At 36.6% G+C, this 23713-nt stretch overlaps 1 protein-coding gene across 3 annotated transcripts in view; it reads left to right on the top strand.

The window, feature by feature from the left end:
• Window positions 1-23713, top strand: part of FAM185A (family with sequence similarity 185 member A) — a 53130-nt gene that overhangs the window by 15400 nt on the left and 14017 nt on the right. The window contains exons 4-7 of one of the 3 annotated variants that reach the window (XM_039239080.1): window positions 657-795; window positions 8406-8447; window positions 15194-15289; window positions 20377-20511. In XM_039239080.1, coding sequence (XP_039095011.1) covers window positions 657-795; window positions 8406-8447; window positions 15194-15289; window positions 20377-20511 — 412 coding nt within the window. The remainder of the gene's footprint in view (window positions 1-656; window positions 796-8405; window positions 8448-15193; window positions 15290-20376; window positions 20512-23713) is intronic. The other 2 variants (XM_039239081.1, XM_039239082.1) reach the window with 2 other exon arrangements.

The following is a 23713-nucleotide window of genomic DNA, read 5'->3' as shown; positions in this document are numbered from 1 at the left end:
AAACATCTTAATCAATGATAATACTATATTGTAAGTTTTCCCTCTGAGAAGAGGAATATGATTAGGATGCTTGCTATCTCACTGCTTTTTTTCACTGTTTTTGAATTGGAGACCTGAGCCAGATAATCAGGCAGGAAAGAGCAGAGAAAAATGCATTAATATAAGGATTGGAAAGGAAGTAACAGAACTATCACTGGTAGGTAATGTAAATAATGCATGTAGAAAATGTTTCTTAAAAATCAGGTGAATTATTAGAATTAGTAAGTAAATTTAGTGAAGTTGGATTTAAGGCCACATACAAAAGCCAATTAGGATACAATGAAGTTTAAAAAAAGATTTATATTAGCGCGTGGAAAATGCCAAATAGGAATAAATTTAACAAAAACTGAAGAACTCTACATACAAAATATAAAAACATCATTAAGAGAAATTAAAGATTTAAATAAGTGAAGGAATTTAATCTGTTCCACATTCCACAGAGAATACACTCTTGGTCACAATATTCTAAGTAGAGCTAGGGAATCAAAGTGAATAAAGTGATTGTGTACTGGGTAGTAACTTTTTATATAGTCGCCCATTAAATCTATAGGTACCATTTTGGCTTTTTATCAGTTTTTGTTTTAAAAGAAACTGATTTCGAGTTTTTCTTTTAATAGACTGTGACCATAGATAAACTGCAGGGAAGTACTGTTAATATATCTACTGAAGATGGTTTGCTGGAAGCCAAATATCTTTATACAGAATCATCATTTCTGTCTTCTGTTGCTGGGGATATTACATTAGGAAGTGTTCATGGTAAGATGATAAAGGCCTAACACATCTCAGACTCCAAATAACATAAATTTCTAAGAGGTGACTCATTTCTCTTTAATTGAAGAAGGGTATGCCATTAGGCATTAGTCTGCCTTCTAAATAATTAATGGCAGACTAATCATCTTTTTGAAAAAACATAAAATGACTCTTAAACTATCTAATTTTATTTTGGCAAGATATTAAATATTTTGCTGTTATATTTGAAGGTAATAGTAATTCTGGTTTTTAATGCATTTCCTTTGTTACTCATTTTTTCATTTATTTTTTGCTCAGCTGTGCCTTGTTTATGTAGTATTGCATTTCTGTTAATGGCAATGAAAAGTACTGTACTTAATGTATTGAGTAGCTCTTTGTAGGAAAGCAGTTTCTTATCAAGTCAGATATTGATTAACACCCATGATCAGAACAGCACAGATCTTTGCAGTGCTTTTTACCATATTTAAATTGTATCCATTTATGTTTAATTTCTTTTGCTTTAAGTTAGATAATATTGAATTTGGTAATTTGCCATTAATAGCTTACATGATAGTAAACAGAGGCACTTCTTTGAGGAAGTCCTCAAAAAAAACTCTGCCTCTTGATTATTGATTAGTGCTGAATGGAAACATACTGGGATAGGGATAAAAGAATTCAGTACTTAGGTTTTGTAAAGCCTTTTATATTTACTGACCTTTAAATTGAGGTCACTTTTAATACCACCTTTCCTTGGGTGGTTTAAATCTGAGTCAGACCTAGATCCTCTTCTTGGGATGTTGTCTCAGGTTGAGTTTCTTGAAAGCCGGGTCTCAGATGGAAATTCTAGTGTAGCACATTTACTAGGAAGGCGCCTTGGGACCAATGCCCGTGCAAAGGAAGGAAGCCCAATTTCCCCTGGAGAAGTTGGCCTGTGACGCAGCCACAACAGTCCCAAGGGGGAGCTCTAAAGCTGGGTTGCTCCTCAGAATTGTCTCAAGTCGGGGTGAGGGAAGCTAGACCTTTGGATTTCCAATCATTAGATGCAAGATGCCCCAGGAAATAGCATGATTTTGGGTCAAGATGGCTTTTTTCAGTTGAGGCAATTCCCTAAGAGGGCTGACAGCTGAGGGCTGTCTGACAGCGATACTCCCATCAGCTAGGAAAATAAGCCCTCAGGTAGAGAGGGGTTCTGGATGACAAATCACAGCATTCACTGCAGTTATATTTATTGATTCATTCAGTACATATATTGACCACCTACTATGTGCCATACTTTCAGAGACCAAGGGTGCATAGTTGGGCAGTAGATGTTCTCTATCCTTAAAGAACTCGTGATGTAATCAAAGGATTGAATGTCATCTTCATTATCTGTAATATTAGTACAGCAGTGAGAAGAAGTAAGGGAAGGGAAAATTTGATCCATTTGCCACTGTAGAAAAGCTTACATGTTACTCAGTCCTGCTTTCCCCATCTGGTTCTTGGCCCACACTTATGCTTTGGTTTTTCAGTGGTAGCAAGTATGTAAAAGAGAAAGAAGTGAGACAGAAACCCTCCTCATTTCTTCGTCACACCAGTGCCTGCCTACTTTTTAATCACCTTTCAGACAAGCCTAAGTTTCTTGCCTCTCTCATGCCACCCAATTTCCATCCTTATCTGAAGGGTATGTCATCCTTGTCATTCATGCTACTGGAGTTTGGAGTTTGGAGGTGGGATGGGTTTGGAAGAACAGGCAATGTTCTAGCCCTCCATCCTGGTTGGTGAGAAGATTAGAGTCATGGCCAGTGAAAGGAAGTCCTTATGTTCTAGCTACTGGAATGTTAGTAAGGAGGAATATCTTTCGAGGATTTACCCAAGCTGGAATTCTGAATATATATTGCCGTGAATTCTTTTTCTAAATGGTGATGGTCATATAACACAAATTATATTTTGGCTATATTTAAACAAGCTGGCATGGGAATCTTAAAGCTTGTTTTTATGGGAAAATATGTTGCTACTTCTAAACATCTGACTTACAGAAAACAAATTTGTAGGATATATACATTCTAAGACATACATCCTATCTAGGATTTATTTAGTTTGGCTTCCTTTTCCTTTAGCAAGGCTTAAACTGATTTTTTTTCAAGTATATTTTTAGAAACCCAACATTCAGATGTTATATACAAAGCCATTTTTACCACAAATATGATGTCAATAGCTGTCTAGGTGTCTGTTTTTATAGATTTACCAAGAAGTATGAATTTGAAGGTCTTGGTGTCAGTGGGTGGGTGGATAGTTTGAAAGCAAATTGAAAGCAAACATGTATTAAACCTTTTTTTTTTAATTTTTTTTAATGTTTTATTTATTTCTAGGAGAGAGGGAGAGAGACAGCATGAGCAGGGGAGGGTCAGAGAGAGAGGGAGTCACAGACTGAAACAGGCTCCAGGCTCTGAGCTGGCAGTCAGCACAGAGCCCGACGCGGGGCTCGAACCCATGAACCGCGAGATCATGACCTGAGTGAAAGTCGGATGCTTAACCGACTAAGCCACCCAGGCGCCCCGAAAGCAAACATGTATTGAGTGCCAAAGTAGACCAGTGCCTTTCACTTAATGGACAGTTGCTTGTTTACAGATGAAGAAAACAAAACTTAGAAATGTCTAAATGTTTTCTCTCAATTACGGTTTAATTTGTAGAAGAGCAAGGATTTAATCCAGGTTTCTTGACCTTCTAAGAGATGTTTTTAAACAGTGTTCAGACAAATTTGTGTAATAGCCATGGTGAACCCAAATGCCATCATTGCCCTGAGGGATTTCTGGCCTGCTTTGGAGATATTTCCTCTAGACAAATAGCACTACAGCACAGATGGACTGCTTCAGCTATGTTCTGTATCATAAACTCCAGTTTCAGTAACATTTGTTACGCCTTATGACATCTGGAAAAAATGTGGATGTTCTATACAGTGTTTAGGTTCAGCTTAGTTCCATGGAGATATTTAAGAATTCACTTTATTCCATAGACGTACTCTCGTCTGTATGGTTTCTAAGGCTTCCACAAAGCAAGAGAGAGCATGAAACTGATTTCTTGTCTATATTTTCTGTTTGTTCATATAACCTGATGGCAAACCAATACCCAGCACAGTGCTAAGTACGTAAGAGGATGCCCAGTAATGAGAAAAGGGGTATTGAAAGCAGTAATATGTCTTTCCTGCCCTGCCAAATTGACTCCTAGATGTAGAGAAGAAGAAAAATCAATCCTAAATGGTTTTCCAAATGGAGTTAAGTATAGTTAACTATATATTCTGGTAAGAAAATGAGTAAGCTAGTTGACTAATGATATTTACTATTTATAAGGCTCATTGAATCATATCTATTAAGTATGTATGTCTTCTAATATAAAAGAAAGTAGTTTATTCACTGATCCAACAAATATTCCCTACTCTTTTGGCACTGGCCATCTAGGAAAATAAGTAATTGGATAGTTTGTACTTAGGTATAAAATTTTGTGACAGTTTACTCTCTTGATTTCCTTCTATATTATCAAAAACATTAGATTCTATGTGAATATGTATTATTATATTCTGCTATTTGAATATTATTTAAAAAAATCCTATACATGTATATGTAAGATAAACATATTTATGTATTTAATATTCTACTAAATTTGTTTTTAAAATATAAATATATGTAGTGTCCTGACCCTTTAGAGAGAAACAGAAGCTTCCTTGAAATTGTTTGCTGGGGATGGTTTTTATTTATAACATAATTTAAACTATTAACGAGTGTTTAATATGTAGGCATGCTCAGGGCACCTGAGTGGTTCAGTTGGTTAGATGTCTGACTCTTAATTTCATCTGAGGTCATGATCACACAGTTCATGAGATCGAGCCCCATGTTGAGCTCTGCGCTCAGCACAGAACCTGCTTGGGATTTTCTCTCCCAGTCTCTCTACCCTTCACCTGCTCTTGGTCTCTCTCTCTCTCTCTCTGTAAATAAATAAACACTAAAAAATAAAATAAATATGTAGACAAACTCATGACAATTTTAGCATTTTATATTTAACTTATTGATATAAGTTAATCAATGAATAAAAGTATACTTTAAATATTTAGCTTCCCCATGTAATTTAGGATCTTATTTTAGGTTCTTTGGCAATATACATAAATAAATAAATTACTGAGTATTAGTTCTCTCATTTTCTCTGTACTTAACTACTTTGGATTTTAGAAACTCACAGAAGCAAAAATTTCATTAGTTATATAAGCACAGTTGATAACTTTGATATCACTCAATTTCATAAAGAAATGTCCAAGTTTGCTTTAAGAAATGATTTGTAGTTACTGGTGAATTTGTAAATCTGCCTTGTGAATTTAAAAAGTCAGAAACAATATAAAATTTCAAAAGAAAAACTTTTATTGGATTAAATGGAACATTTCATGAAGTTCATGAAAATGCTTCGTTTAAATTCTAGGATTTATTATTTAAATCTTTTGTAATGTTTTAGTTTGATTATCATTTTGATGTTTGATAATGTTATGTTAATGTTGATTCTGGATTCTTAAAACTTTTTGATATAAATACTAGAAAGGAATTACTGCTTGCTTTGTCATACAGACAGCATAAATTTTGGGGGAATTTAGACAGTGTGATACATGCAGTATTGGACTCAGCTCCTTAGATGGGCTTGGCTCTCTCCGTAAAGGTGATGCTGCCATCTTCAGTGTGTGGTTTCCAAGCTTCCACAAAAGGAAGAGAGATCAGAGATTCATGCAAAAAATTTCAGAAACCAAACCTAGAAGTACATATATTGCTTCTGCCATATATTTTTAGCCAGAATATTTCCTTTTTATTTATTTTTACTATTAATTTTTATTTTTTAATTTATATCCAAGTTAGTTAGCATATAGTGCAATAATGATTTCAGAAGCAGAATAGTGATTCATCCCCTACCTATAACACTCAGTGCTCAACCCAAGTGTCTTCCTTAATGCCCCTTGCCCATTTAGCCTTCTCCCCACCCCAACCCCTCCAGCAACCCTGTTTGTTTTCCTTATTTAAGAGTTTCTTGGGGCGCCTGGCTGGCTCAGTCCGTTGGGTGTCCAACTTTGGCTCAGGTCATGATCGCATGGTGCATGGGTTTGAGCCCTGCATCCGGCTCTGTGCTGACAGCTAGCTCAGAGCCTGGAGCCTGTTTCGGATTCTGTGTCTCCTTCTCTCTCTGACCCACCCCTGCTCACACTGTCTCTCTCAGAAATAAATAAAAATTAAAAAAAGTTTTTAATAAAAGAAAAGAGTTTCTTATGTTTTGTCCCCCTCCCTGTTTTTATATTTTTCCTGCTTCCCTTCTCCTATGTTCATTTGTTTTGCATCCCAAATTCCACATATGAATGAAGTCATATCATTTGTCTTTCTCTGAGTAACTAATTTTGCTTACCATAATACCCTCTCTTTCCATCCATGTTGTTGTAAATGGCAAGATTTCATTCTTTTTGATTGCTGAGTAATACTTCATGTGTATATATATCACATCTTCTTTATCCATCTGTTGATGGTCATATGGGCTCTTTCCATACTTTGGCTATTTTCCATAGTGCTGCTGTAAACATTGGGGTGCATGTTTCCCTTCAAAACAGCACACTTGTATCCTTTGGATAAATACCTAGTAGTGCAATCCCTGGATCTCAGGGTAGTTCTATTTCTCATTTTTTGAGGAACCTCCATACTGCTTTCTAGAGTGGTCATACCAGTTTGCATTCCCACCAGCAGTGCTAAAGAGTTCCCATTTCTCCATGCTCAACGTCCAACTTTCTACTAACAGTCTGTTCAAGGTAATTTAGGCTTTCTCTAACATGTTCCTGAAAGTCCTTCCAATTTCTGCTTCAGTGCCAAGTTCCAAAGCGACTCCTACATTTTTAAGTATTTACTATGGCAGCACCCCTCTTTCAGCTTTCAACATCTGGACTAGTTACCTCTTCCTGTGTAACAAATTACCTCAAAACTTAGCAGCTGAAAGCAACAAACACTTATTATCTTACAGTTTGGATGAGTCAGAAATATTGGTGTGGTTTAACTGGATCCATTGTCTTAAGACCTGTTATGAGGTTGTTACAAAGCTGTTACCTGGGGCTATGGGGTCATTTGAAGGTGCCATTAAGGGACAGTCTGCTTCCTAGCTCACTCGTGGTCACTGGCAGGATTGAGTTCAGATCCTGTTCATTGGAGGCCTCTTTTAGTTCCTTCCTAGTGAGCTTCTTGGGCAGTTGGCTAGCTGGCTTCCATCAGAGCAGGAAAGGGCTACCAAGACAGAAACCAGAATCTCTTTGTAACCTAATCTTGGAAACAACATCCCATCACTTTTGCCTTATTTTCTGTGTTAAATTATTAGATCCAACCCATGCTTGAAGGGAAGAGATTATATAAGGGCTTGAATACCAAGAGGCAGGGATCTTTGAAAGCCACCTTAGAAGCTATATGATTTTTGGCCACTGTTTGCATGTGATGGTGAATCTGCATTTACTGGGTTTGAAAATTGGAAGAGAGTGTCTGGAACACACCAATGAAATAATATTTACATAACACATTTAAAAGGATCTTTACAACCTTATAACTTACTGAGACTTGAAAATAATTTTAGGAGCTTAATTTCTCCACACAAACCAGGTTTTATCCCTGCACAAATGTACTCCTTGTTCATATCCTCACACGAAGTATGCTGGAATATAAAACTCTTTGATTTTTGCAGTCAAAGTACATCTGACTGTTGGACAGATAAATCAAGTGATTTGTTTGCTTTTTCTCAGGTACTGATGACACATGTCAGTATTTACAGGATGCAAGAAATTAATTAAATGAGTTCACTTACCGTAGATTATTTCTGAGATAAAAGTTATTCCTTTTCTCTGCTAGTAGTTTTGGAATTATGATAGAAGAGGTAACATTGCTTACATTTTCAGTACAGTAAATGTAGGTTGTATGAGTCTAGGAATAAGTCTATAAACAAACACGTATATGAATAAAACTCTGCAAATTTGGTATTGGGGAAAGGGGACTGCAAAAAGCAGTTACAATATCCTATACTTTCCTGGAAAATACATTTTCATCAAAAGACCTCTGAAGGCTTTTTCTTTGTTAGTCATACTTCAATGTGTTCATTACTCCTGCCCCAAAGTCTTTGACTCTTGGCACAGAAACGACTTTAATCTAACAGACATGGCATCATGGCCTGAAAAATAACAGTAATAACTTTTTTTCCATAGATTATTTTAGTGTTACTTGGCTTAAAAGTTGGCTTTGAGTGGTCTGATAAATACAGCGATGTTTATGTTAAAAATACATAGTACATTTAAGCAACTTTTCCATTTATGGATTACAGAAGTATCATTATTTTTCTCCCATGTTTCCAAGAAAGTATGGTGGTTTGTTTTGTAGTTATGCTAGAGAACCTTAAGGTGGAATATTGGAAGAGAGTTTGTATAGACGACTAAAGCTAGTCACTTCAGAGTTGCAGCTAATTAGATTAGTAATTTTGAGAAAAATTGCCAACAACAATAACAGTGTTATTAAATAATATTGTGAATATCCAACCATGTTTTAGAAAACCATATATTACAGATCATTTTTAGATTACTCCTAACATATAAAATTGTCTATCTTTCTCTTTTATAGGTAATATAACATTACAAAGCAACATGGGTAACATCACAGTAGGTATGTACTAAGCTGCTAGTTGCAAAATTCTCCATGCCTTTAAAAATAGTTATATTTGTGCTACTTTATTAGGGTATATAAAATCTGAAGTTTAGTTGATGAACCTAATAGGTTCCTGATATGCAAGTCAAATATATGAAGTCAAATGTATGAATGTGTAAAATTATTCCTGAAAATTCATTGACTCATCATCCTATAAATAATATATAATTATAGATTTGGTATCAATAAGAATAAAGTTAGAATTCTGATTTCACCACTTTCTTTTTTAAAGTTTATTTATATATTTGAGGGAGACAGAGACGGGTCGAGTGGGTGAGGAGCAGAGAGAGAGAGAGAGAGGAAGGGAGGGAGGGAGAGGGAGGAATCCCAAGCAAGCTCCACACTGCCAGGGCAGAGCCCTATGTGGGGCTCAAATTTATGAAACTACGAGATCATGACCTGAGCAAAATCAAGAGTCAGACACTTAACTGACTGATCCACCCAGGTGACCCTAATTTCATCACTTTCTATACATAGGCTAATTACCTAACTTCTCTGTGCTTTAATTTTCACATCTGAAAAAAATAGAAAATATAGTTAAGTACCTATCATAGAGGGTTATTATAAGAAGTGAGATCATATATATAAAGTACTTTTTAGCACAGTGTCTGACATATGGTAAAAATTCAGTAAATAATTGTCATATTAATTATTGTTCTAATCCTAGGCCACAACTAATAGTGGCTAATGGTACCTTTTTTCTTTTATAGTTTATTGTCAAGTTGGTTTCCATATAACACCCAGTGCTCATCCCCCCAAGTGCCCTCCTCCGTGCCCATCAACTCCCTTCCTCTCTCTCCCTCACCCATCAGCCCTCAGTTTGTTCTCATTATTCAAGAGTCTCATGGTTTGCCTCCCTCCTTCTCCCCAACTATTTTTTCCACTTTCCCCTCCCCCATGGTCCTCTGTTAAGTTTCTCCTGTTCAACTTATGAGTGAAAACATATGGTATCTGTCCTCTGCCTGACTTACTTTGCTTAGCATAACACCCTCCAGTTCCATCCACGTTGCTACACATGGCCAGATTTCATTCTTTCTCATTGCCATGTAGTATTCCATAGTATAGATAAACCACATCTTCTTGATCAATTCATCAGTCGATGGACATTTAGTCTCTTTCCATGATTTGACTATTGTTGAAAGTACTGCTATGAACATTGGGGTACATGTGCCCCTATGCATCAGCACTCCTGTATCCCTTGGGTTAATTCCTAGCAGTGTTATTCCTGGGTCATAGGGGAGTTCTACTGTTAATTTTTTGAGGAACCTCCACACTGTTTTGCAGAGCAGCTGCAACACTTTGCATTCCCACCAACAATACAAGAGGATGCCCATTTCTCCACATCCTCGCCAGCATCTAGAGTTCTCTGATTTGCTCATTCTAGCCACTCTGATGGGCATGAGGTAGTATTTCAGTGTAGTTTTGATCTGTATTTCCCTGATGATGAGGGAGGCTGAGCATTGTTTCATGTGTCTGTTGGCCATGTAGATGTCCTCTTTGGAGAAGTGTCTATTCATATGTTCTGCCCATCTCTTCACTGGATTGTTTGCTTTTCAGGTGTGGAGTTTGGTGAGTTCCTTATAGATTTTGGATATTAACCTTTTGTCTGATATGTCATTTGCAACTATCTTTTCCCATTCCGTCAGTTACCTATTAGTTTTATTGATTGTTTCCTTTGCTGTGCAGAAGCTTTTTATCTTGATAAGGTCCCAATAGTTCATTTTTGCTCTTAATTCCCTCGCCTCTGGAGATGTGTCAAGTAAGAAATTGCTGCGGTGGAGGTCAAGGAGGTTGTTTCCTGTTTTCTCCTCTAGGGTTTTGATGGTTTCCTGTCTCACATTCAGGTCCTTCATCCATTTTGAGTTTATTTTTGTGTATGATGTAAGAAAATGATCTAGTTTCATAATATTTTGCATGTTGCTGTCCAGTTCTCCCAGCACCATCCATTGGATACTCTTTTTTGCTTTGTCAAAGATTAATTGGCCATCCATTTATGGGTCCAATTCTGGGTTCTCTATTCTATTCCATTGGTCTATGTGTCTGTTTTTGTGCTAATACCATACTGTCTTGATGATGACGGCTTTGTAGTAGAAGCTAAAGTCTGGGATTGTGATGCCTCTCATTTTGGTTTTCTTCTTCAATATTTGACTATTCGGGGTCTTTTGTGGTTCCATACCAATTTTAGGATTATTTGTTCTAGCTTTGAGAAGAATGCTGGTGCAATTTTGATTGGGATTGCATTGAATGTGTAGATTGCTTTGGGTAATAATGACATTTTAACACTATTCTTCTGATCCATGACCATGGAATGTTTTTCCATTTCTTTGTGTCTTCTTCAATTTCTTTGGTAAGGTTTATTCCTAGGTATTTTATGGTTTTTTGTGCAATTGTGAATGGGATCAGTTTCTTGATTTCTTTCTTTTGCTTCATTATTGGTTTATAAAAATGCAACCAATTTCTGTACATTGATTTTGTACCCTGTGACTTTGCTGAATTCATGGATCAGTTCTAATAGGCTTCTGGTGGAGTCAGTCGGGTTTTCCATTAGAGTATCATGTCATCTGTGAGAAGTGAAAGTTTGACTTCCTCTTTGCCAATTCTGATGCCTTTGATTTCCTTTTGTTGTCTGATGGCTCATGCTAGGACTTCCAGCACTGTGTTAAACAACAGTGGTGAGAGTGGACATCCCTGTCATGTTCCTAATCTCAGGGGGATAGCTGTCAGTTTTTCCCCATTGAGAACGATATTAGCTGTGGGCTTTTCATAAATGGCTTTTATGATGTTTAAGTAAGTTCCTTCTATCCCAACTTTCTCGTGTGTTTTTAAGAAAGGATGCTGTATTTTGTCAAATGCTTTTTCTGCATCTATTGTTAGGATCATATGGTTTTTATCTTTTCTTTTGTAAATGTTATGTATCACATTGATTGATTTGCGAATGTTGAACCAGCCCTGTAACCCAGGAATGAATCAATCATTTTCAAGATATAGAAGGAGAACTTGTGGAGAGGTGTGGAAGATGAGGTATATGAGGACTAGATCATAGGGCCTTATAGACATTGTAAGAGTTGGGACTTAATTTTAGCTACAACAGGTGTTAGCAGGCAAGTAATATATAACTCTTTTAAAGAGCAACCTAGCTGTTGTTTTGTAATGTACCAGAGGGTGCAAAAGTGGAAGCAGGTAACCAGAAAGCTTAATTTGTTTACCCATTCTCCTGTTGTTGGATACCTTGGCTATGTCTAGTTTTTGGCAATTATAAATAAAACTGGTATCAATGTTCTTAGACAAGTCATTTTATGGAGTCATTCCATATATATGGAATATATAGATATAGAAACAGAAATAGAATCGCTGATTTAAGTAGGTATGATAAACTACCGGACTTTCCCTCCAAAGTCCCCTTTTACGCTCCTTCCTACAGTATATGACAGTTCTAGTTGCTCTACATCCTCACCAACATTTTTGTCAGTCTTTTTTTTTTTTTGATGTTTATTTATTTGTTTGAGAGGGAGCAAAAGAGAATGCCTGTATGCATGTACAAGAGAAGGGCAGAGAGAGAATCCCAGGTAGGCTCCATGCTGTCAGCGCAGAGCCAAACACAGAGCTCGGAACTCACAAACCGTGAGATCATGACCTGAGCCGAAATCCAGAGTCAGCCACCCAACCAGCTGAGCCACTCAGGTGGCCCTGTCAGTCTTTTAATTTTACCCGTTCCTTTGTAACATTGTTTTTCTGTATTTTCCCTCAGTCTGTGGCTTGCCTGTTCGTCCTTCCTTCCTTCCTCTCTACCTTCCTTCCTCTCTTCCTCTCTTCCTCCCTCCCTCTGTTCGTTCGTTCGTTCTTTCTCTCCTCCTTCCTTCCTTCCCTCCTTCCCTCCTTCCCTCCTTCCTTCCTTCCTTCCTTCCTTCCTTTCTTCCTTTCTTTTTCTTTCGACTGTGAGAGAACGTGAGCAGGGGAGAGGGACAAAGGGAGTGGGAGAGAGAAACTTTTTTTTTTTAATATTTTTATTTATTTGTGTGTGTGAGAGAGAGAGAGAAAGCTTGAGCAGGGGAGGGTCAGAGAGTCAGAGAGAGAGGGAGATACAGATCTGAAACAGGCTCCACGCTCTGAGCCGACTGTCAGCACAGAGACTGACGCCGGGCTCGAACCCACAAACCGTAAGATCATGACCTGAGCCGAATACGTAGGCAGGACACTAATTTAGAAAGCTTTACATGAAGTGACCTTAAAATTCTGCCTTTGCAAATCCTTTATATCCTATATATGAAATTTTTTCCTTGTTTGTGCGATTAGTGCAGCTTTGGAAGTTTAGGAATCAAGTTGCAGAAATGAAGAAATACCTTTTGTATTGTAGTTCCTTAGTATCTACATGTTGAAACTTGAGGTAAAGTGATAAAAAATTCAGAAAAGCTTTCTGAACCTGTTTGACCAATTTTGAGAGAATTCTCCCATTATCTGAAAGAAAATGATAAAAATTTGGAATTTTAGTAATAAATTATAAATAAATAGTTGTTATTCTCTGCTCTTAGCTAAATGTATATTACAAATAGCTTTCTTTCTTTTTTTTTGGTTGTGTGTAGTGACTAGATGGTAGTTGATATCAGTTTTTCCCAATTGTGTCTGTAATTTTCCAGGAAAACTCAGATCAAACAAGAGCTTTGTCCAAAATTAGGATGATAGAAGACTCTCTGTGACAGTCTTCTTACTCCAAACACTATCTGGAATAATGATTTCTGTTCACTTCTTAATCACCTACCGTCTAATGCGTATTTCCCTTAAGGCTTCTTCTAAGACCTGTCATATTTCCCCATTATGTGAATTTCCAAAAAAACCGAAATTTTTTAGAGAAAGCCTTAATATGACTCTTGATAATTAATTTTTATTTCTAGTCATTTGTATTATAGAAAACAAAAGAAAATTAATGTTCGTTTTGCTATGTAACTTTTTAAATATTACTTTTGCTTTCTCTTTTGAAAACATATCTTGAGTTTTAGTTTTTTTTAAATAGTCTCCAAGGAATGGGCCATTATCAGAGCTCAAGACTGATAACATAAGGATGTAATTACTCAGTGGCTTATGAGAAAATTATTTAGCTGTTGTTTATTTCCCATTGGGATGGGGGGAGAAGTGAAAAGTACCATTTATTAGCTTCAGGAAAATCTTGTGTTTTTAGCTCCTTAAAGAAAGCAAGAAATCAAACTATTGTTTCAGATATTTCACTTTGCTCAACCTGGGATAATACACACATTATGTAGTCCACATTTTTTTTAACCAGAATATATTTTTACTTGACTTCTTGGATGCAGTAAGAGGTTATAAAAAAGGAGTTTTCTGTTGGTATCTGAGGAGAGAGATAGTTTTTTTTACCCAACTATTCTCTGTCATTTATCACTAGTGGCTTAATTTCCTAGCATCAGTGTTTACCTTTGATTCTTAAAAATTAAATAAATTGGGTCTGATAAAGGACATTTTTCAGTATAGATTATAGATAATTATTATAAATTATCTTGGGTCAGGTTTTAACCAGCTTATTCCCAAATTGTTTTCTTTGTTTGGGGTCCTTTAAAACTTGAAAGAAAAATGTCTGGTATATGAATGTTTTTTCTTCACGTTTTATTAAAAGTATAATGTAATTTTTGGCATTATTTTCACCACACTCCCTATTTTGTTTCCACTTTGAAGTAGTATAGTTCCTGATAAAATAAGCTTTTAAAGAGGTCTTTCTAAAACAAATATGCTTTGGCCTTTCTCAGGGCAGGTGAATTAAAGGTTCAGTTGCTATGGTTAAGGAGGAAGAGAAGCTACTTAGTGCTGGCTTTTCAACATCATTCTCTGACTTCTTTAACTTTGTCAGCTTTCCCTTCAACTTGAAATGTTGGTTTTCTGAAAACTAGGGTCAATGATGACTGAGAAATTTGAGTGTCAAATCAGAACCACTTAAGTACTGAGTGTTATGTGGAAACTAATTTGACAATAAACTATTTGTAAAAAATAATAATAATAATAATAATTCAAATGAATTTGGACATAAAAAAAATCAGAACCACTTAGTTATGATTTTCTTCTCCTGACTTAACAATGTCTGTTTAATTCCAAAAATTTGCAAAAAAATATTTAGATATAAACAGGCTTCACCCATTCTTTAAGTGACTCCCCTTTCTTCCATTTCTGCCCTCTAAGAAATGCAACAAAGTTTTATCTAGAGTAATCTTTCACTGTTACATTACTTTTTTTTTTAGCACTAGCAAATTTGCTAAAAGGAGAAAATATCAAAAGTTTTTATTTTTGTTAACTTAGTTACCACTTCTATGTGTCTGTACATGAGATAAAATTCTTTAGTTAAAATTGAAAGTTGAGAATAAACTAAATATTTCAATACTGCTTAATAGTCTTGGTTGTCAAGGATCCACTGCTTGCATACTGTCCTTCCTATATATTAGGTTGCAGATAAACATGTTTATCGATGTTATACAGGTTACTATAGACATAGGGATTTTTTTGTTAGTTATCTAGGTATGGATTTGTAGATTTCTGATTCTGTTTTCATTTTTAAGTGAAAGATGGCATAATTATGAGGAAAATACAGAAACTTGCAAGACTCTTAGTGCCTTATCCTAATGCTGAAGCAGAGCCTTTTATTTCAAATTTATCATTTCAGTTACTACAATAGGAACAATTATATTTATGTTTTTCTTTTTTCCTAGATTCATCCTCTGGATGTCTGAAGGCCTCAACTCATCAGGGTGCAATAGATGTTTATGTCAGCCAACTAGGGAAAGTGGAGTTAAAATCTCATAAAGGTTAGCCAAGTGGAATGTTTTATTTTGACATATGGTGTACGGAACGTTTTGTATAACATTTAGGAAACAGATGGTCAAATGATCTATATTGACATCATGAGTTCAAGAAAATTTCTTCTAATAGAACTTGATTTAAAGATTGACTGGAGGGGTGTCTGGCTGGCTCAGTCAGTGGAGCATGTGACTCATGATCTCAAGGTTGTGAGTTCAAGCCCTATGTTGGATACAGAGATTGCTTAAGAACAAAATCTTTAAAAAGAAAAAAAAAAACTGATTTGAAACAGATGGCCACAAATACTACCATTCCCTTTGTAGTGCAAACAAAACTGTTACAGTATATTGACTGTTCCTGTGCAATTGTTAGTGTTTGGGTTTTTCAATTTGGTTTTATGTCTGAAATAGAATATCCTTTGGAGTGAAAATGCTCCCATACATTCTTTTGGAAGCTTTTCTACCCTCCTGTAAGAGGACCTTCTTGGCTCATCACTCTAGAGGAATTCTTTGCAAAGTATGATCCTGAAATAAAGATATCACTAGGAAGGTCCTCTAACATGATTTTTTTTTTAATGTTTTATTTATTTCTAGGAGAGAGAGAGAGAGAGACAGCGTGAGCAGGGGAGGATCAGAGAGAGAGGGAGACACAGACTCTGAAACAGTCTCCAGGCTCTGAGCTGGCAGTCAGCACAGAGCCCGATGCGGGGCTCGAACCCACGAACCGTGAGATCATGACCTAAGCAAAAGTTGGACACTTAACCGACTAAGCCACCCAGGCGCCCCTCTAACGTGATTGTTGACTTGGTCTCTTTAAGTATTAAGACTGTATGACATGTCTCTTTATATAACTTTATTTCTATCACAAATAGCTTCTAAGAATCCAAGTATTTCATTAAAAATACTACATTTTTAGTCATGTGAAAACTGGATACATGTCTATGTGTACATGGTGTCAGTTGGTTCATACTTGAAATCACTTGGCCATGGGCGTGCAGTGTCCCGGGTGCAGAAAGTGGAGACACCTAGCTCTGTTTATTTTATGTTTGTTTGTTTTTTGTTTTAAAGCTTTATTTATTTATTTTGAGAGAGAAAGAACAAGCAGTGGAGGGACAGAGAGACAGTGAGTGAATCTGAAGCCGGCTCTGCACCATCAGCACAGAGCCTGATGCAGGGCTGGATCTCATGAACCATGAGATGATGACCTGAGCCAAAATCAAAAGTCACATGCTTAACTGACTGAGCCCAGCTACCCAGAGAAACATAGCTCTATTAAAAATTTAAGTACGAGCATCTGGGTGATTCAGTCCGTTAAACATACAGCTTGGGTTCAGGTCATGATCTTGTGGTTCATGAGTTCAAGCTCTGCATCGGGCTCTGTGCTGACAGCTCAGAGCCTGGAGCCTGCTTCAGATTCTGTGTCTCCCTCTCTCTCTCTGCCCCTCCCCTTCTCATGTTCTGTCACTTTTTCTCTCAAAAATAAATAAACATTAAAAAAAATTTTTAGGGGTGCCTGGGTGGCTTAGTCGGTTAAGCGTCCGACTTCCGCTTGGGTCATGATCTCGCGGTTCGTGGGTTCGAGCCCTGCGTCGGGCTCTGTGCTGACTGCCAGCTCAGAGCCTGGAGCCTGTTTCAGAGTCTGTGACTCCCTCTCTCTCTGACCCTCCCCTGCTCACGCTGTCTCTCTCTCTCTCCTAGAAATAAAAAAAATAAAATAAAGTTGAAAAAAAAATTTTTTTAAATAAAATCTGGAAGATCTTGCATATTGGCCAGAACAAGGCTATATGTGTAACAAGGAAAATACTTCCTCACAGAAACCAGTTATTCCTGCTGTTAGCAATTTTTTGGTCATGTTGGTTTAATATGTTTTTGTCCAACAAGGCTCTCTTGTCAGAGTGTCAAAATAAAGCTATAAACACAAAGGCCTGAAACAGAAAGTTTTTTGCTAACACACAGATGTGATTTGATTTCACAAGATCACTTTTTTTTTTTCCTTTGAAATAGGATGATATTGTGTTCTCTCTAAACTTCTGAGGTCTTCAGTAATGCCATTCAGGGTATTTTGTAGGTGCCATAAAAGTCATATAATGCATTCTTTTGTTATGAAGGCCCAAAAAGAAGAATGTAAACCATTGCTAATTTAATGTAACTAATAACAGTAAAAACAGAGTTTTGAACAAGTAGCTCTTATATGAAAATTATTTCCTGTTTTGTATATGAATGGGCAAAAAGGTAAAAAACAAACAAAAACATTATTATCTTCATCCACTTAAAATATTCTTGAGCATTATTTGTATGTTACTCCACTGACCAATAGAAGAAATATATGATGTAACAAAATTTGATTAGAATTATAATTTTGTGTTTTTTCCTGTTGGAACTGGCATGAAGCTTAAAGATAACCAGAAACAAAAATTTCTGTCAGGTCTTTTAATTCTAATTACACTTGGGAACAGTATCTTTTTCGAGTAATGGAAAATTATTCAGAATTCTGTTCCTTAATGGTTAGTAAAGACATCTGGAATCCTTTCCAGCTCTGCTGCTGTCTTGCTTGCTGTAGGGTTCAGGAGCCAACCACTTGAGTCTCTTAGATGTTCTTCATTTTGCCATGTGAAAAAGAATGTTGCATGCTTGTTTTCTTTCTTCCTATGAGTTAACATGGTGACCTTATTAATTCTTTCAAAAAGGCCGTATTCAATAGGCTTAAGAGTCAGACCTGCATCTGAGGACTTACTTTTCCATTTGAAATTTGTCCTTGATGAAACCACTATTCTATATAGTATGCCTTCAGTAAATGGTACAATTAGTATTAGTCCACTTTTTGAGTTTAAAAAATGGTATTGAGGGGTACATGGGTGGCTCAGTGGGTTAAGTGTCCAACTCTTGATCACAGCTCAGGTTTCAGTCTGAAGGTTGTGAGTTCAAGCCCCAAGTTGATTTAAATGTTATTTAAGTAGGCTCCACGCCAGTGTAGATTGATGTCAGTACCCATGAAAATAGTTTATGAAGTGAAAGAGGTTGAAAATATAGCACGAGTTCTCCTTTCTAAACAATGTGTTAAAGACGGGACATTTGGAAAATTTTTCACGTCATGAGAATTCATCTTTCACAGACAGTAATGGAGTTTTGGTAGTGATGGTTTTTGTTTTTTGAGGATGTGGAGATAAATGAGGATAGAGCTGGTTGTGTTGTTTAATATTTTTTTTAATTTTTAAAAAAATGATGTTTATATATTTGTTTTGAAAAAGAGGGAGAGAGAGAGGGAGCAAGCTGGGGAGGGGCAGAGAGAGAGGAAGAGAAAAATCCCAAGCACACTCCATGCTGTCAGTTCAGAGCCCAATGTGGTCCTGGAACTCACGAACTATGAGATGATGACCTGAGCCAAAACCAAGAGTCAGACGCTTAGCCAACTGAGCCACCCAGGCGCCCCTATTTTGTTTAACATTTTTAAAGCTCTCGCATATTTAACATCACTTTTTCATTTAAAAACAGAAAAAAGTGTTCATAAAATTGCCACATTTGATATGTTTAGAGATAAAAAGTCCTAGAAAAAGGTTTTTAAAATGTGGGGTTTTTTAAACCTAAATCCCTTATGTCTGCTGTTATGGGAAATCTCCTGTCAATAGTTTACATTTAAATCTTGAAAAGCAAGATTTGTTTTTTAAATAATATAACCCAGTCATAGTGATATACTTTATTTCCCCCTTTTTTGAGGGATGATTATGAGAGTTTATCAGTCTTAGCCCAGACTTTCCAGCTACAGTTAAGAATGCTGAGAAGGTATGAAATTAGGGAAACTTAAGCTGATGTTAACCAAACCAAAAGACAAAAGTGAGCCATAAATAAGTGCCTTTTAAAAGGAATCTTTGCAATATTCACAATGAAAGTCATCCTGACCACTTTTGTCCACAGAGGAAATGGACCTAATGTTTTATGGCAGGGTGCTCTTATTTATTTTCTTCGATATATGAGAAACAGAAAGAAAAACTTCTGAAAGAGGAGTGTGTTGGTGAGTTTGCACTGCAACCCCAACAGAGGTAATTGTTTTGGAAAATTATTACTTAGCTAACAGAGCACTTTTTCTTATTTCCTCCTTTAAAAGCTTAAATTACTTCAAGAATGTAGTGGAAATAAAGTTGAATGTCTTGTCTCATACACAGAAAGACTGGTGTCCACTGAAAAGAAACATGAGTCAGCTGAAATTCAAATGTTCCTTTTTATTATTGTTATTTCCCTCATTCCACCCCACCTCCCACCCCAACATATACACACAGGGTACAACTGAAAATACGAGAGTTTAGGATTCTGGTTGTGTCATAGTGATCAGTGAAAACAGAAGCTCAATAATATGATGAAGTAGCAGTATGTGAAATACCACAGTGGTTAAGAGCATGGATGGGCTTTGTTTCATTGAAGTGAATCTAGTTTGCAACACTAATGCCAGTGGGAACTTGAGTAAGTAAAATTGGGAATACAGTAATACCTTATAAAGTTGATATATAGATTAAACGAGACAATCTAATTAAGCTGTCTTACTCTCGGTAAGTTCTCAATGGTAAATACTGTCTACAAACTACATGTGTAGTACACTACTCACTTTTATGGTATTGGATAAGCTGACTAGATAGAGCTCTTGGAAGAGAAGTTCATTATGTTCTAATGACCCATATCCTTGAGAAGAATTACTGTGCATGCCTTTGGAGTAAGGAAAATCACTGCTGTTTATTTATTTATTTATTTTAATGTTTTTAATTTATTTCTAGCAGAGAGAGAGAGAGAGACAGCGTGAGCAGGGGAGGGTCAGAGAGAGAGGGAGATACAGACTCTGAAATATGCTCCAGGCTCTGAGCTGGCAGTCAGCACAGAGCCCGACGCGGGGCTCGAACCCACGAACCGCGAGATCATGACCTGAGCGAAAGTCGGACGCTTAACCGACTAAGCCACCCAGGCGCCCCAAGTCACTGCTGTTTAAATAGAATATGCTAAGGAGTAAAGACAGCGTTCTAGTGGCAATGCTGCCCTTTCAGTCATTTTTCAAATAGCCTTTGGTACTTTTGATTTCTTTGCATTAATAAACTTGTTTAAATTTATTACAGGTTCTATTCTTGTCAAGGTCGCATCTTCTCTTCAAGCTCATTTAGAGTTATCAGGGAAAGAGGTTGATGTGAACTCCGAAGTCCATGTTCAAGAAATGGCTGAAGCTCATAAAGATGATGGTGTAATAATTACTGGTAAGGGTGCTGCATTTTGCTATGAAAGGTGAATAGTCATATCATCCATACATGGGTAAAAATATGGTATAGGTAACTGCAGTTTTAGTCTTTTATTACTTTCCACTGTCACATTTTGGTGTTTGACACTCTTTTCTTCCAGCTACTTATCAGTAGCACAATGCAGACATTTAATTTGAACCACTCACTAATCTGTCACTTAATGAAAGCAATTTAAAATATTTTTCTTATCTCCAAGAGATAGAAAGATTCGCCTACTCATTTTCACAGCAGCATTATCACAGTAGCCAAAAGGTAAAAGCAACCTAAATGTCTATTGATGGATGAATGGTTAAATGAAGTGTGGTATACAGACAGTGAAATATTAGTTAGCCTTAAAAAGGAAGGAAATCCTGCCATATGCTGCAATATGCATGAGTCTTGAGGACATTATGCTAAGTAAAGTAAGCCAGTCACAAGAAGACAAATACTGTATGATTTTTCTCACATGTGATATATAAAGTAGTCAAGCTCATAGAAACAGAAAGTAGGGGAAGGGGAAAATGGGGAATTGTTCAATGAGTATAGAGTTTGAGTTTTGCAAGAAAAAGTTCTGGAGATCTCTTTCACAGCAGTGTGAATATACTTAACACTACTAAAGTGTAAACTTAAAAATGATTTAGATGGTAAGTTTTATATTATGCATTTTTTACCACGATTTAATATTTTTTTAAGTCATTAACTTTTTTTTTTTGCTGGTAAAACTACTTTCTAACTGTTGTCCTTAAAAATCATCTAAATACATAGAATGCAATATTTAAAGTTACCTTTGTAACTTTGGAATAAACACAAATTTGGCTTGGTATTAGGCACATTATAAACTTGCTCTTTCAATATAAAAAATTCTCAGTCCCAGAAATGTGACTGGCTTTTGCACATTTTTTAAAAATTACCTTTGGCTACATTGATGACTGATATTACTTTTTAAAATATTTATTGTATACATAATAAATACATATAAATGATTTTAAAAAAAAAGAATTAATGCTGGTGAAATTTTCCTTAAATCTTACCAAAACAGCCTTGAAAAAGTGTGTGTGGTGGTGGTGGTGGTGGCGGTGGTAGCTGTGGAGTGTCTTCATGAGATTAGGTTTCAGTTTTAAGTACAGGTGTACCTCAGTGGTACTGTGTTCCAGCCCACCGCAGTAAAGCAATTCAAATGAATATTTTTGGTTTCATATAAATGCTGTGTTTATACTATACTGTAGTCTGTTAAAGTGTGCAATAGCACTATATCTAAAAAAAAAACAATGCAGATACGTTAATTAAAAATGCTTTATTGCTAAAAAATGGTAACCATCATCTGAGCTTTCAATGAGTAATAATCTTCTTGCCTTGGTGTTGATGGCTGCCGACTGATAAGGGTAGTGGTTGTTGAAGGTTGGAGGTCAGGGTGGCTGTGGCAGTTTCTTTAAGACGACAGTGAACTTTGCAGTGTTGATTCTTCCTTTTACAAGTGATAGCTCTGTAGCACACAATGCTGTTTGATAGCATTTTATGCACAGGAAAGCTTCTTTCAAAATTAGAATTCATCCTCTCAACCTCTGCTGCTGCTTGATCAACTAAGTTTACATAAGATTCTAAATTCTTTGTTGGCATTCCAACAATCTTCACAGCATCTTCATCAGGAATAGATTCCATCTCAAGAAGCCACTTTATTTGTTTGTCCATAAAAAGCATCTTTGGATCCATTAAAATTTTATCTTGAGATTGAAGCAATTCATTCACATCCTCAAACTCTACTTCTGGCTCTTTTCCTGTTTCCACCGCATTTGCAGTTACTTTCTCCCCTGAAGTCTTGAACCTCTCAAAGCCATCCTTGAGGGATGGTATCAACTTCTTCCAAACTCCTACTAATGTTGAAATCTTAACCTCTTCCCATGAATCGTGAATGTTCTTAATGGCATCTAGAATGAATCCTTTTCAAAAGGTTTTCAGTTGACTTTGCCCAAATGCATCAGAGGAATCACTATTATGGCAGCTATAGCTCTATGAAATGTATTTCTTCAATAATAAGACTAAAAAGTTGCAATTACTTTTTGATCCATAGGCTGCAGAATGGATGGTGTGTTAGCAGGCATGAGAACAGTAATCTCATTATACCTCCCTATCAGAGCTCTTGAGTGACTACTGCATTGTTAATGAACAGTCATATTTTGGAAAGAATCTTTTTTTCTGAAAATAGGTGTCAACAGTGGACTTTTATAAAGTACTTAGTAAGCCATGTGATAAACAGGTGTTCTATCATCCAGGCTTTGTTGTTCCATTGATTGAGCACAGGAAGAGTAGATTTAGTGTTAATTTTTTTGTTTTTAAAAATTTTTTATTTATTTCAGAGACAGAGACAGCATGAGTGGTAGAAGGGCAGAGAGAGTGGGAAAGAGAAAATCCCAAGCAGGCTCCACGCTGGCAGCACAGAGCCCAGTGCAGGGCTCCAACCCTGAAACCAAGACTGAGACATTCAGCAAGATCATGACCTGAGCCAAAACCAAGAGTCAGACGTTCAACTGACTGAACCACCCAAGTGCCCCTAGCATAATTTTTAAGGTCCTTAGGATTTTCAGAATGGTAAATGAGTTTTGGTTTCAACTCAAAGTCAGCAGCAGCATTAGCCTCTCCCAAGAGGGTCAGCTTATCCTTCAAAGTTTTGAAGCCAAGCATTGACTTCTCTTCTCTAGCTATGAAAGTCTTAGGTGGCATTTTCCTCCTGTATAAGGCTGTTTGTATACATTGAAAATCTGTTGTTCAGTGTAGCTACCTTCATTAATGGTCTTAGCTAGATCTTCTGGATAATTTGCTGCAGCTTCTACATTAGACCACTTATTTCCTTAAACCTCATGAACTAACCTCTGCTAGCTTCAGGCCTTTTTCTTGCAGCTTTCTTACCTAAACAAACCTTCATAGAATTAAAGACTGTTAGACCCTTGATCTGGAGTAGGCTTTGGCTTAAGGGAATATTGTCTTTGGTTTGATCTTCTATCAAGACTGCTAAAACTATCTCCATGTCAGCAATAAGGCTGTTTCATTTTCTTATCTTTTGTGTCTTCACTGGAGTCACACTTTTAATTTTCCTTTGCATTCACAACCTGACTAACCATTTGGCCTAAGAGGCCTAACTTTCAGCCTGTCTTGGCTTTGGACAAGGCTTCCTCACTAAGCTTTA

This window comes from Hyaena hyaena, unplaced genomic scaffold (assembly GCF_003009895.1).
Source record: "Hyaena hyaena isolate Hyena2069 unplaced genomic scaffold, ASM300989v1 scaffold_152, whole genome shotgun sequence".
Lineage (NCBI taxonomy): Eukaryota > Metazoa > Chordata > Mammalia > Carnivora > Hyaenidae > Hyaena > Hyaena hyaena.
Note: the sequence above shows the minus strand (reverse complement) of the source record. Positions and strands in the feature narration are given on the sequence as shown.